This window comes from Pituophis catenifer, unplaced genomic scaffold (genome assembly GCF_029215685.1).
Source record: "Pituophis catenifer annectens isolate HBS135680 unplaced genomic scaffold, rPitCat1.0.hap2 SCAF_9, whole genome shotgun sequence".
In the NCBI taxonomy this organism is placed as follows: domain Eukaryota; kingdom Metazoa; phylum Chordata; class Lepidosauria; order Squamata; family Colubridae; genus Pituophis; species Pituophis catenifer.
In genome coordinates this window covers 9,956,430-9,969,975 of record NW_027256889.1, presented here as the reverse complement: position 1 = coordinate 9,969,975, position 13,546 = coordinate 9,956,430, and the positions used below count along the sequence as shown (strand labels likewise).

Here is a 13,546-nt window from a genome sequence, read left to right as displayed (position 1 = left end):
ACTAGGCCACGCCCACCATGGCCATGCCCATTGCTAAAGGATCTGAAGCCCACCCCTGGTTACAGTGAGTCCTCTGCCACTGACCCACGGCACCAGCTTCTACTAGGAGAAAATGCTTTTTTTGTGTAAAGCTCTGAGGTTCAACTTGGTGTCCCAATCCTTATCCAATAACTTAATTAAATATAGCAAATATAGAAGACAACACATTCCATCGGGGAGTGGGGAGAACAGAAAGGAGAAGAAAGAAACAAAGACATTCAGGCTTCCTCATTCTTCGAGAGTAGAGAAAGAGGCAGGTCAGTCTCCCTCTATCCAAGATGGCTGTGTCAGGTGAAGGATGGGGGATATACCAACCCAGGGCCCGAGCGACGGCTTCGTAGCAAAAGACGCAGCTAGAGAGAAGAGGCGAGAAGAGTTTGTCAAAGCTGCAACGTTGCCCTTCGACCTTTTGCCTGTTCCCAGCTTCTACCTGGATCATTCAAAAGCCTAACTCACCTGCTCGGCTGCTGGTCCTGAAGTCAACAGGTGAACTGGCTGCTCGTTCTCTGGGTTCCGGGCAGTGGGATCGGCCCAGTGGTCTAGCAAGAGGCGGACAATCTGTTCTTGATAAGGATGGCCATGTAGGCCAGCTGCCATGTGCAGAGCTGTGTTGCCATGGGCCTGAGGATAGAGAAAGGACCTCGATCGTAAGGCGATGCTCAGCTTATTGTCTTCTTATCAAGAGAGGCATTCACTGGAACGGCCTACGTAGGCACTGAGGCTTGGGTGATGATGAACCTGAATCTGCATACCGCACCTTCTTTAAGGTAGAAAGGCTCCCATCCCCGTCTCAATTCCATATACAAAATTAATGTTACGGCTCTTAAGGTACAGCAAGATGAGAAATTCATTCATGCATCTCCAATACGACTGCCAAGCCACCCACGCAGTTCTCATCTGTTTGACTTCTGCACCACATGTTGTTGAGATAGGCTTTCCCCCCCCCTTGCAGCTGAGCAGGCAAATGGTTTTTAAAAGGAGAAGTATCTTGTCTAAGACACCATGCCTCAGCAGTCATGCTCTTTCTCTTTCTCCCTCCCTCTCCTTCCCCCTCCCTCCCTCCCTCTCTCTCTCCTTCTCCTCTTTCTCCTTCTCCTTCTTTCCTCTCTCCCTCCCCCTCCCCCTCCTCCTCTTCTTCCTCTTCTCCTCTCCCTCTCTCCCTCTCCTCTCTCTTTCTCCTTCTTCTTTCCTCTCTCCCCCTCCCTCCTTCTCTCTCTCCTCCTCCTCCTCTTCCTCCTCTTCTTCTTCTTCTTCTCTCCCTCTCTCTCCTCCCTTTCTCTCTCTCTTCCTCTCCTCTTTCTCCTTCTTCTTTCCTCTCTCCCCCTCCCTCCTTCTCTCTCTCCTCCTCCTCCTCCTCCTCCTCCTCTTCCTCTTCCTCTTCTTCTTCTCTCCCTCTCTCTCCTCCCTTTTTCTCTCTCTTCCTCTCCTCTTTCTCCTTCTTCTTTCCTCTCTCCCCCTCCCTCTCTCCTCCTCTTCCTCCTCCTCCTCCTCCTCCTCCTCTTCTTCTTCTCTCCCTCTCTCTCCTCCCTCCTCACTCTCGCTCTCCTTTCTTTCTCCTTCTCCTTTCCTCTCTCCCGCGCTCTCTCCCTCTCTCCCTCTCTCCTCGTCCTCCTCTTCTTCTACTTCTTCCTCCTCCTCCTCTCTCCCTCCCACCCTCTCTCTTTCTCTTTCTTCTTTCCTCTCTCCCCCTCCCTCCCTTCCTCTCTCCTCCTCCTCCTCCTCTTCTTCTTCTCTCCCTCTCTCTCCTCCCTCCTTCTCACTCTCGCTCTTTCTTTCTCCTTCTCCTTTCCTCTCTCCCGCGCTCTCTCCCTCTCTCCCTCTCTCCTCCTCCTCTTCTTCTTCTACTTCTTCCTCCTCCTCCTCTCTCCCTCCCTCCCTCCCTCTCTCTGTATGCATTACCCTCCTCCCCGAATCAAATGCCTTCCAGCCAGTGATGGGATTCAAATAATTTAACAACCGGTTCTCTGCCCTAATGATTTCTTCCAACAACCAGTTCATCAAACTGCTCAGAAAGTTAACAACCGGTTCTCCCGGAGTGGTGCGAACTGGCTGAATCCCACCAGTGCTTCCAGATATTCTTTATCTGCTGCTTCCAAGACCTGCAGCATTGACATACTCCTGGGGTCATATGATCACCATTTGTGACTTCCCCAGCCAGCTTCCCACAAAGTTAATGGGGGAAGCCAGTTATGCTTAACGACTACATGATTTAGGTTATAAAATTGGGATCAACTCACTGAACAACTGTCTTGCTCAGTATCAGAAAGTCTGGTCCCGATTGTGTGGCCGTAAATCGAGGACTACCTGTAGTCCAAGGCACAGGCTGGAAGCTATAAGAAAATACACACTCCTTCTCTGTGCCCAGCCCTGGGAGAAAGGCTTGTGAAAGGTGGGGGGGTGGGAATCCTAGTTGCTATTAACCATTTTATTAGTTTATAACGGAGCATACACAGAAGATACAAAAGTAAATAACAGGACAGATAGGGAAGGAAAAAGGGAAGAGAAAAAGCTGGGGGGGGGGGGAGAAAAGAGGGAAAGCGAAAGAGAAGGCTTCGACTTCCGACTGCAGTAGAATAAGGCGTTACATACAACTATTATGTCAAAGTAAAAAGTTGAGGTTTGATGTGAATGCCTAGTTAATGCATACCTTAATGTTTACAAAATTTTGACGTTCTTGTCCAGGCAGTTTGAGGAGGAACTGGACCAAAGGCAGGTTTGCAGCTTGAACAGCCAAATGCAAAATGGTTTTACTGCTCTTCAAGTCCTAGCCAAAGTCAAAAAAAAAAGGTCAGATACCCAGACAGTGGTGGGTCTAGGGAATTTTCCAATTTGGTCTAAGGCAAGGGGTCTCCAACCTTGGCAACTTTAAGCCTGGCGGACTTCAACTCCCAGAATTCCCCAGCCAGCAAATCAATCACCAATCTCCTGGTGATTGGCTTAAAGTCACCCAGTTGGTGTTCATGCCTATTGCCTAGGGCGGGACTAGAACTCATAGTCTCCTGGTGATTGGCTTAAAGTCACTCAGTTGGTGTTCATGCCTATTACCTAGGGCGGGACTAGAACTCATAGTCTCCTGGTGATTGGCCTAAAGTCACCCAGCTGGTGTTCATGCCTATTGCCTAGGGCGGGACTAGAACTCACAATCTCCTGGTGATTGGCCTAAAGTCACCCAGCTGGTGTTCATGCCTATTGCCTAGGGCGGGACTAGAGCTCACAGTCTCCTGGTGATTGGCCTAAAGTCACCCAGTCAGCTTTGCTGGCTGGGGAATTCTGGGAGTTGAAGTCTGCCAAGGTTGAAGTCCGCCGGGCTTCAAGTTGCCAAGGTTGGAGACCCCTGGTCTAAGGGGGTCCCTTCTTTAGATGGAACTATGTATTACTTCCAAATGGGGATATGCTTTCTGATGGAGGGGATCTGCTCTTTTGCCTTCCCACCTTTCCTTGTGGTGCTATTGCAGGGGTGTCAAACTCAAGGCCTGGGGGCTGCATCCGTCCCACGGGGTGCTTAGATCTGGCCCATGGGGCTGCCCTGGAAACAGCGAAGGACTGGCCCGCGGTGACTTTGTCAGCAAAAACGGAGCTTGGGAGGGCTGCACGTCTCCGACACGAGTGACGTTGAGCTGGCCGTGGCCACTCGGCTCACGCCTTCTCCGGCCCTCCGAGTTCAAGGACAACCCTGATGCGGCCCTCAATGAAATCGAGTTTGACACCCCTGTGCTATTGTAACCACTCTTCCTGGAGCGTCAGGAATCTTTCTTCCTTGCCGCGCTGTGAACGCTTGACCGCTTACCTGGCTCTTGTAATCAGCACCAAGTTGCAAAAGCCGCTGAATACAGAGCAGTAAGTTCTGCAGGTGATGTTGGGACAAGGGCTCCATGCTTTGTGTCTGGAAGGCAGCATTGTGAGCCATGACGGCACAGTGCAAAGGAGTGAGACCTGTACAAACACCGTAGAAAAGGAGTCAGACGGCATGCCTGCATTGTGTATGTATGTACGTTGACTCTTGATATCTTGATTCGTGACTAGTCCCTGCAGTTTTCTTGGCAAGATTTTGGAAGTGATTTGCCATTGCTTCCTTCCTAGAGCTGAGAGAGAGGGACTGGCCCAAGGTCCTGTAACTGGCTAAGGTGGGGACTAGAACTCACAGTCTCCTGGTGACTGGCCTGAAGTCACCTGGCTGGTGTTCATGCCTATTGCCTAAGGCAGGACTAGAACTCACAATCTCCTGGTGATTGGCCTAAAGTCACCCAGCTGGTGTTCATGCCTATTGCATAAGGCGAGACTAGAACTCACAGTCTCCTGGTGATTGGCCTAAAGTCACTCAGCTGGTGTTCATGCCTATTGCCTAAGGCGGGACTAGAACTCACAGTCTCCTGGTGACTGGCCTAAAGTCACCCAGCTCAGCTGGTGTTCATGCCTATTGCCTAAGGTGGGACTAGAACTCACAATTTCCTGGTGATTGGCCTAAAGTCACCCAGCTGGTGTTCATGCCTATTGCCTAAGGCGGGACTAGAACTCACAGTCTCCTGGTGACTGGCCTAAAGTCACCCAGCTCAGCTGGTGTTCATGCCTATTGCCTAGGATAGGACTAGAACTCACAGTCTCCTGGTGATTGGCCCAAAGTTACCTAGACAGCTTTCATACCTAAGGCAGAACTAGAGCTCACATTCTGCTGGTTTCTAAACTGGGTACCTTAACCACTACACCAACATCAGTGGTGGGATTCAAATTTTTTTACTACCAGTTCTGTGGGCGTGGCTTGGTGGGCATGGCAGGAGAAGGATACTGTAAAATCTCCATTCCCACCCCACTCCAGGGGAAGGATACTGTAAAATGTCCATTCCCTCCCCACTCCAGGGAAAGGATACTGCAAAATCCCCATTTCCTCCCGATCAGCTGGGAGAGGCAGAGAATAGATGGGGGTGGGGCCAGTCAGAATTTTTACTACTGGTTCTCCGAACTACTCAAAATTTCCGCTACCGGTTCTCCAGAACTGGTCAGAACCTGCTGAATACCACCTCTGACCAACATGGCTCTTAAATATACTTCAGATGAAAATGGTTTTGAGAAAAATCAAAAGCATTTATTGCCTTGATGTAATGATTGGTTCCCAGAAAGCTACGGATTCAGAAAACCATTATGTAGACAGCCAATCATGGCAAGCGTCTGTATTATCAGTGAAGGGATTTGTGCCCTCACTGGATCAAAAGAAGACTGTTAGAAGGAAAATCAGAAAGTTCTCTGCCCTAACATCCAAGGGGGGAAAAATGGCTTTAAATTAGTGGTGAAATCCTGCCGGTTCTATCCGGTTCGTGCGAGCTGGTAGCAGTGGCAGTGCTTGATTCGGCAAACTGGTAGCGGCGGCAGTGCGAGGCTCTGCCCACTCTCCTGCACGTTGTTACGTCCTGGTTTTCACCAGGAAGTAAGCTGTTTTTGACCCTCTGCGCATGCACAGAAGGCTTTGCGCATGCGCAGAGAGTCAAAAATCAGATGTGACAATGGCAGCACGCGCACTTCCGAACCGGCAGGGAAGGTAAGTAGATTTCATCCCTGCTTTAAACGTGAAATGGTTCGGTGGCTGGAAGTTTTGTCACCCTGACTTCTTCTCAATGAATCTTGCTAATGGAAAAAAAAAATAGTGTGAATGATTGGGGGGGGGGGAAATCACTTTTGGTTCAGACAGTTGCCAAAGAACCTGACACTTACCTTCAAAATTTCTGGCATCCACGTTGACAGGAGCACCAGTCATCATGACAGCCTGAAAAAGAAGCCAGGGGTGGGGAAAATAATAAAGCCGATGTGTGTTTTGGAAAAGATTTGTTTGAGTCATGAGATTTTCCATGCTGGCTCAGGATATCTAGGAAACATAGTTCCAGTATATCAGGAGCTCCTGGAGGTTGTGCTAGGCAAAGCTTTAATGGGGTCACTTTGAAGGAGATTCAACCCAATCACCATGTCAAAACAGATATGCCAAGTCAAGCAGGATGGCGTTTTTACTAGTCAGCTTAGGACCAGGGGTGAAATGCTCCCGGTTTGGACCAGATCGTCCGATCCGGTAGTGATGGAGGCGGGTGGTTCGGAGAACCGATAGCAAAAATCCTTGCCTCCCCCCCCCCATGCCCAGCTGAGCCGCGCAATCATCAGAGGCTTTTTTTCTTTTAAATGCCTCTGGCGATCCAAGCTGAGTTGCCTTAAATATTATCTAATTTGGGTTTTATTTAATTGACCAAACTAAGTAACAATTTTAATTAGCAATTTTATGATGTTTGTGTGTCTATATTTTTCTTGACTGTACACCGCCTTGAGTCCTACGGGAGAAAGGCGGTATAGAAATATAATAAATAAATAAAAAAATGAAAAGCCTCTGCCGATCAGGCAACTCAGCTGGGATCGTCAGAGCCTTTTGAAAGCATTTTTTTTTACAACCTCTTCGCCGAAGAGGTTGTAGAAAAAATGGTTTTAAAAGTAAAAAAAAAGCAAAAAAACATTGGCCACGCCCACCCAGTCACATTACCCCTCCCCCCACCAAGCCACATCCACAGAACCGGTAGTAACAAATTTTAGATTTCACCACTGGGTAGGACTGCCCTGCCAGTTTAACAGATAGTCCTTGACTTGTAACCATTTGCTTAGCGAGCAGAAGTTACAATAGCACTGGAAACAAAATTGACTTGGGACCAGTGGTGGGCTGCTGCCGGTTGTAACAACTGGTTCGCCCAGCACCGAAAATGTGAGCGTGAGCGCGCACACACTCGTTTTGCTTGTGCGCCTTCCGTGCACGCACTTGGCTTCAAAATCACGGTGATATAAGCAGGGGTGAAATCCAATTTTTTCCCCTACCGGTTCTGTGGGCGTGGCTTGGTGGGCTGGCAGGGGAAGGATACTGCAAAATCTCCATTCCCATCCTACTCTGGGGCCAGCCAGAGGTGGTAATTGCTGGTTCTCCGAACTACTCAAAATTTCCGCTACCGGTTCGCCAGAACCTGTTAGAACCTGCTTGATTTCACCCCTGGATATAAGACTGGATAGCGCCGGGATGGGTGGGCAGTGGGTCGCAACTACTGGTTCGCCCGAACCGGTCCGAACCGGCAGCAAAATTCATGTGATCAAAATTCAGATGCTTGGCAGCTGGTTCATATTTATGACCGTTGTTGTGTCCCAAGATTATGTGATACCCTTTTGCGACCTTCTGACGAGAAAAGTCCGTGGGGAAGCCAGATTCACTTAACAACCAGGTTACTAACTTACCAATTTCAGGGATTCACTGAACAACCGAGGCAAGGGAGGTTGTAAAGTGGGGCAACTCTCACTTAACAAATGTCTCTCTTAACAACAGAAACGTTGGGCTCCATTGCGGTCGTAAGTCGAGGACTACCTGTATTGTGCCTACTTTGCACAAGGCTATTCTAGTGGGGGGAAATAGGCCAGTCTCACCTCAATGACACTGGGCAGCCCGTAGGTGGCGCCAAGGTGCAGCACCGTCTGCCCCTTTTGGTCCATGGCATTGATGTCTGCTCCCAGCAAAATCAGGTCCTTCACGATCTTAGGTTGATTGGCTGCAGCCGCCACTAATAATGGAGTCTGGTCCCAAAGGAAAAGAAAAAAAAATTGAACTGAAGAAGCTTCTTGGAGGAGAAGCGAAACGTTTTCAAAGGGAAAAAAAAAGCAAGAAAATCCAGTTGCCTTTGGGACAATCATGACCTGAATGGCTGAGAAGCTTTGTAGAAAATTGATTGAGGGCACAATCTTAACAGGTGGTCCATATAAGGCAGCCACCCAAATGGCAGTTCATTATGGAGGCAGGAATGGATGGAAGGAATGACGTGCCATAAGCTTTCATAGCTCAGCATCATTCTAGCTCAGGGTTTCTCAACTTGAAGATGTATGGACTTCAGCTCCCCAAATTCAACTCCTCCTAGCCCCCCATCCCATCAACTCCCCCCCCCAAATCAATTCTGGAGAATTCTGAGAATTGAAGTCTGCTGATGTGTGAGCTGCCAAAGTAGGGAAACATGGGTTGCCAGCTTGTACAGCTGATAGTTTGAAGGGAGCTTGAGGCACAGTGTCATTTGGGAGGGGTGACCATTGCATCTGGCTGCTGATATGCCGATCCTAGATCCAAAACTGTGACTGTTGTAAGGGGGAAAAAAATAGGCTCTATTTTATGTTTGCATGTAGCAGGAACATGTGTCCAAATCTGCTTCCGAATGGCATTTTTTTTTACATTGTAATCTCAGATTCTTGAAGGACAGATGCTGATGCTTTCCCATTCCAGTATAACATGGAGCAGCAGATGATGCAGGACAAGCCACAGGATGATGGGAAGATAATTCTTTCAGGCAAGATACCTTTAGCAATATCTGTGAGGCAGAGAACCTCCAGCTAATACATGGACCAGGGATCTTCAAACTTGGCAACTTTAAGATCTGTGGACTTCAGCTCCCAGAATTCCTCAACCAGCATGGGAAGTTTAAGACTTGTGGACTTCAGCTCCCAGAATTCCCCAGCCAGCATGGGAAGTTTAAGATCTGTGGACTTCAGCTCCCAGAATTCCCCAGCCAGCATGGGAAGTTTAAGATCTGTGGACTTCAGCTCCCAGAATTCCCCAGCCAGTATGGGAAGTTTAAGATTTGTGGACTTCAGCTCCCAGAATTCCCCAGCCAGTATGGGAACTTTAAGACTTGTGGACTTCAGCTCCCAGAATTCCCCAGCCAGCATGGGAACTTTAAGACTTGTGGACTTCAGCTTCCAGACATGGGAACTTTAAGATTTGTGGACTTCAATTCCCAGAATTCCCCAGCCAGCATGGGAAGTTTAAGATCTGTGGACTTCAGCTCCCAGAATTCCCCAGCCAGTATGGGAACTTTAAGACTTGTGGACTTCAGCTCCCAGAATTCCTCGACCAGCATGGCAACTTTAAGACTTGTGGACTTCAGCTCCCAGAATTCCCCAGCCAGCATGGGAACTTTAAGACTTGTGGACTTGAGCTCCCAGACATGGGAAGTTTAAGATTTGTGGACTTCAATTCCCAGAATTCCCCAGCCAGCATGGGAAGTTTAAGATCTGTGGACTTCAGCTCCCAGAATTCCCCAGCCAGTATGGGAACTTTAAGACTTGTGGACTTCAGCTCCCAGAATTCCTCGACCAGCATGGCAACTTTAAGACTTGTGGACTTCAGCTCCCAGAATTCCCCAGCCAGCATGGCAACTTTAAGACTTGTGGACTTCAGCTCCCAGAATTCCCCAGCCAGCATGGCAACTTTAAGACTTGTGGACTTCAGCTCCCAGAATTCCCCAGCCAGCATGGGAACTTTAAGACTTGTGGACTTGAGCTCCCAGACATGGGAAGTTTAAGATTTGTGGACTTCAGCTCCCAGAATTCCCCAGCCAGTATGGGAACTTTAAGATTTGTGGACTTCAATTCCCAGAATTCCTCAGCCTGCATGGGAACTTTAAGATTTGTGGACTTCAACTCCCAGAATTCCCCAGCCAGCAACGTTGGCACGTTTGGAGACCCCTGCCACAGAACACACTCACCTTCCCCCTGTGTTCTTTGACATCCAACTGTCCACAATCTCGGAGCATTTCAGCTGCAGCATACGACAATGGACGGAGTCCTTGAGCCACAAAGAGATGGAGCAACCTGGAGAAGAAGAGCTCAGAATGATCCCAAGTCCACCATACTGTTTGGATAGCCACTTCCCATGTCAACATCCTTACCCTTGTTTTTTTTTTTAAGTAGATAACTCTGACTTCAGAAACTTTTGTGAGTTTACAACTAGCACTGAGAATTCTCAGTCCCTCCCCCAGCATTTTAAGCAACTTGCATTCTCTTGTTTGCAAACTCGTTGGCTGCATGTCTTATTTTATAATTTGAATTTTGAATTTTGCCAAGTTTCAGTCTATTTCCAGATAAAGGATCATAGGAAGGAAAACCAAGGTCGCTCTTGAATTCATAAAGCCAACTGTACAGGTGAGGACATTGCTTACCTGATCATAGCTTTCTCAGAAACAGTAAAGTATCTACTACATTTTTATTTATAGTATCCTAATCAGTTCCTTGTGCAACACATATAGGGGTATTTAAAGGTGAGGGAAGCAAGTGTGACTTGCAAATATAGAAAGCTATAGATTCTAATGAAGGGACGCGGTGGCTCAGTGGCTAAGGCGCTGAGCTTGTCGATCGAAAAGTCGGCAGTTCAGCAGTTCGAATCCCTAGTGCCGTGTAATGGGGTGAGCTCCCGTTACTTGTCCCAGCTTCTGCCAACCTAGCAGTTCGAAAGCACATAAAAAATGCAAGTAGAAAAATAGGGACCACCTTTGGTGGGAAGGGAACAGCGTTCTGTGCGCCTTTGGCATTTAGTCATGCCGGCCACATGACCACGGAGACGTCTTTGGACAGTGCTGGCTCTTTGGCTTTGAAACGGAGATGAGCACCACCCCCTAGAGTCAGGAACGACTAGCACATATGTGCGAGGGAAACCTTTACCTTTAGCTTATAGATTCTAATGAACAGTATTAGCATAAATTAGATTTAGCCATGTATCTTTTTACTTTCTTCTCTCATGTCATTAATTGATAGAATTTTGCTTGCTGCTCCTTATGTGTTTCTTAACCTTGGCAACTTGAAGATGAGTGGCCTTCAACTCCCAGAATCCCCCATCACAACATAAAGTCCACCCATCTTCAAGTTGTCAAGATTGAGAAATACTGCCTTTTGCTTTTTCTCTGTGGGTATAACATTAACTTACCTGAAACGGAATCGCATGTGGGATATGATGATATATTATTAGGGATTAGCACAGTGATATGCATACAGATGCAAAGGAATTATCACAAGGGCATCTACAAAGATTTAACATATAAAAATGCAAACTGTAAATCTACTGGCTGCCTTTGTTGTGTGGCAATACTTTGTAGGCCACACAATTGCCATGCTTTTTCCTGTTTGATTCACTCTAAGTGACAAGAAAATGACACGGCTGCCATCGTTTAATCCTGGTTTTACACTGCAACCATGGATGTTTTCCCAGTGTGATGCATTCCAGATGTGATACGACTATATAACACTTGGCATTTCTAGCCAGTAAGATCTTTGGCTTTCCAAGCTGGAAATTGCAGGCTTCACCTATCTGAAAAGCACCCGATTGGGAACAGATTCCAGTCCCTTTCCCAGTTGGTTCCTATGTAGCCTGCTTCTTATCATCATCCTTTAACGACCCCTTGCAGGGGTCTAGGCAGCTGAATGGAGCTGAGTGTTTACTGGCCGGATGCCCTTCCTGTCGCCAATGCGGAGTTTTGTTCAGCAGATATATTCTCATTGTGCCCAGAGAGAGAAATATCTGCCTCTACCTAGGATCGAACTCACAGCCTCCTGATTGTGCGGCGAGAGCGCCACCTCTAGGCCACCGCACCACTCCATGTAGCCTGCTTGTTATCTGCTTTCCAAAACCTTTCATTTTTTTCCCACCGTCGTCCCAAACACAAACACGGAACATGGAATCTCAGCGGGTTGGTGCCCCAGTTGTACACTTACGTGTCGCCATCTTCATCCTGCTGCAAAAGGTGAGATAGATCTATATTCTGGATCTGTGCCCGAGCTTGAGTCAGTTCCCCTGGATCGACATCCACAGATAAGTCTGCGTAACTCCCAGGAAGGAGGAGGCAAGCACTGTTTTGTTCCTGTCCCAGCCAGGAGGTCTCCGAGCTTGGATAAAGATGGACAGCTTCAGGGGCAACCTTCTGGATGGAAATGTAAAAAAAAAAAAAAAAAAAAGTTAAACAGGTGATGGAGTGAAGCTGATCTAAAGGTGGGTGGTTCTCAGTGGTGGGCTGCTGCCGGTTCGGGCGAACTGATAGTTTTGACGATCAGCTGACCCTGCCCTATCCTGTCCTATATTTCCTTCTTTCTGGCTCAGCTGATTCACGCAGCACAGATGATTTCTGCGCCTCTGCTGTTCTGCTTACTGGGGCTGCCTTAGAAGGTAAGCAGCTGAGCTTCAAATTGCTGTATTTTGAACACTGCGCGCAAGCACATTAGGTGCGCAATCACCGAACCGGTTATTAAACCAGTTGCAGCCCACCACTGGTGGTTCTCCCTTCTCTACCTCTGCCCATGATCCTTGCTGATCTTTCATGGCTAAGGCAGGATTAGAACTCACGAATGAAGGTGAATATAAGTGTATATTTTACACTTTTACAGTATACTTCCCATGCCATGCCCACCAAGCTATGCCCACCAAGCCATGCCACGCCCACCAAGCCACACTTACAAAACCAGTAATAAAATTTATTGAAACCCACCACTGCCCCTGTCCTAGACCCATAGTCATAGGTCTTGTCTTAAACTGGCCTTAGGTACCAGATGCTGCTGCTAGTATCTTCTGGAACTGCTGTCTTCATGGAATGCCTTTTTGTTCTCCCAGTGTATCTTCTAGTCTGATCAGTCTCCCTTTGCCTTCTAAATATTTCACGACTGATTCCATTGGGTTTATTTTTTTTTCTCAAGGTCCCAGGTGGGTATTCAAGAAAGGGAATGGATGCTTGGCTCGGATTTACTTGTCTCCAAACCGGCACTATATTTTCTCCTACATACTACAGTAGTTCAGCTCATCTGGATAGCACCTGGATAGGGGAAGTGAGCCCAGACTTATCTACTTTGCAAATACATCTGGGCATTTTTTTAAAAAAATATACAACATACTGCTTTCTCATTGTCCTTTCCAAAGAAAAGATGTGAATTCCACTTTGGAAAGGCTCCTGGCACGCGTTGAAGAGATCACATCTGCACACAATTCTCAGGATTCTCTTTTGAGAAGCAAGTGGCTTTTTACAGCCAGCTTGAGACATTTATATGGATCCACTGCTACATACGCCAGGGAGCTCATTCTATCCCACGTCCATCTCTCCTCATCTCACCTCATAATTTACCGCTGATGTTATCTTGGACGGATACATTTCCTCGGGACCTCCAGGACCTGCTGCTCCATAAATATTGGTTTCCAAAGGAGGGCAGGGGCTCATCACATCATACTGGCTCCCTTGAGGCTGGAGATGGAAATCGTTGCCAGGGTCCACACACGGGTAGTGAAAATCTGGAGAGAAAGCTGCTTGGCTGGAGGCATCTGGTTGCCAGGCAGGAAAGGCAGCAACTGGATACGGAGGAACCGTAGACTGTCCTAGAACAGAACCCCCTTTTTCTATTGTTCCATGGGGCTCTAAGAAAAGAGATTTGGGGAAGTTCCAGTCAGTGTATTGTAGGAAGTTAGCACCCACCCTTCTCCTAGGAAAATGAGATATTTTAGGAAATATTAAAAAGGGCAGAATATTTCCCCTAAAAGGGAGGCAGAAACTCAGCCCCCCCACTTTCTCAATGGGCCATTAAGGCCTGGGCCAGTCTATTCTACATAACAAAGATCTACCTCCTTCAGGCAGAGCCATAGTAGGAATTGCCCAAAGCCCTTTCATTACATCATCACCCAGCAAGAGTCAACCAAGCTTGGGACAACCTA

At 47.7% G+C, this 13,546-nt stretch overlaps 1 protein-coding gene across 1 annotated transcript in view; it reads right to left on the bottom strand.

Annotated features, from left to right (window-relative positions):
* Positions 1 to 326: 326 nt before the first annotated feature.
* Positions 327 to 13,546, bottom strand: part of NFKBID (NFKB inhibitor delta) — a 36,355-nt gene continuing 23,135 nt past the window's right edge. The window contains exons 5-13 of the mRNA XM_070950033.1: positions 12,954 to 13,252; positions 11,572 to 11,777; positions 9,573 to 9,678; positions 7,471 to 7,617; positions 5,743 to 5,794; positions 3,827 to 3,972; positions 2,687 to 2,803; positions 496 to 660; positions 327 to 392 (exon numbers count right to left, since the gene is read on the bottom strand). Of these exons, the coding sequence (XP_070806134.1) occupies positions 327 to 392; positions 496 to 660; positions 2,687 to 2,803; positions 3,827 to 3,972; positions 5,743 to 5,794; positions 7,471 to 7,617; positions 9,573 to 9,678; positions 11,572 to 11,777; positions 12,954 to 13,252 (1,304 nt within the window). The remainder of the gene's footprint in view (positions 393 to 495; positions 661 to 2,686; positions 2,804 to 3,826; positions 3,973 to 5,742; positions 5,795 to 7,470; positions 7,618 to 9,572; positions 9,679 to 11,571; positions 11,778 to 12,953; positions 13,253 to 13,546) is intronic.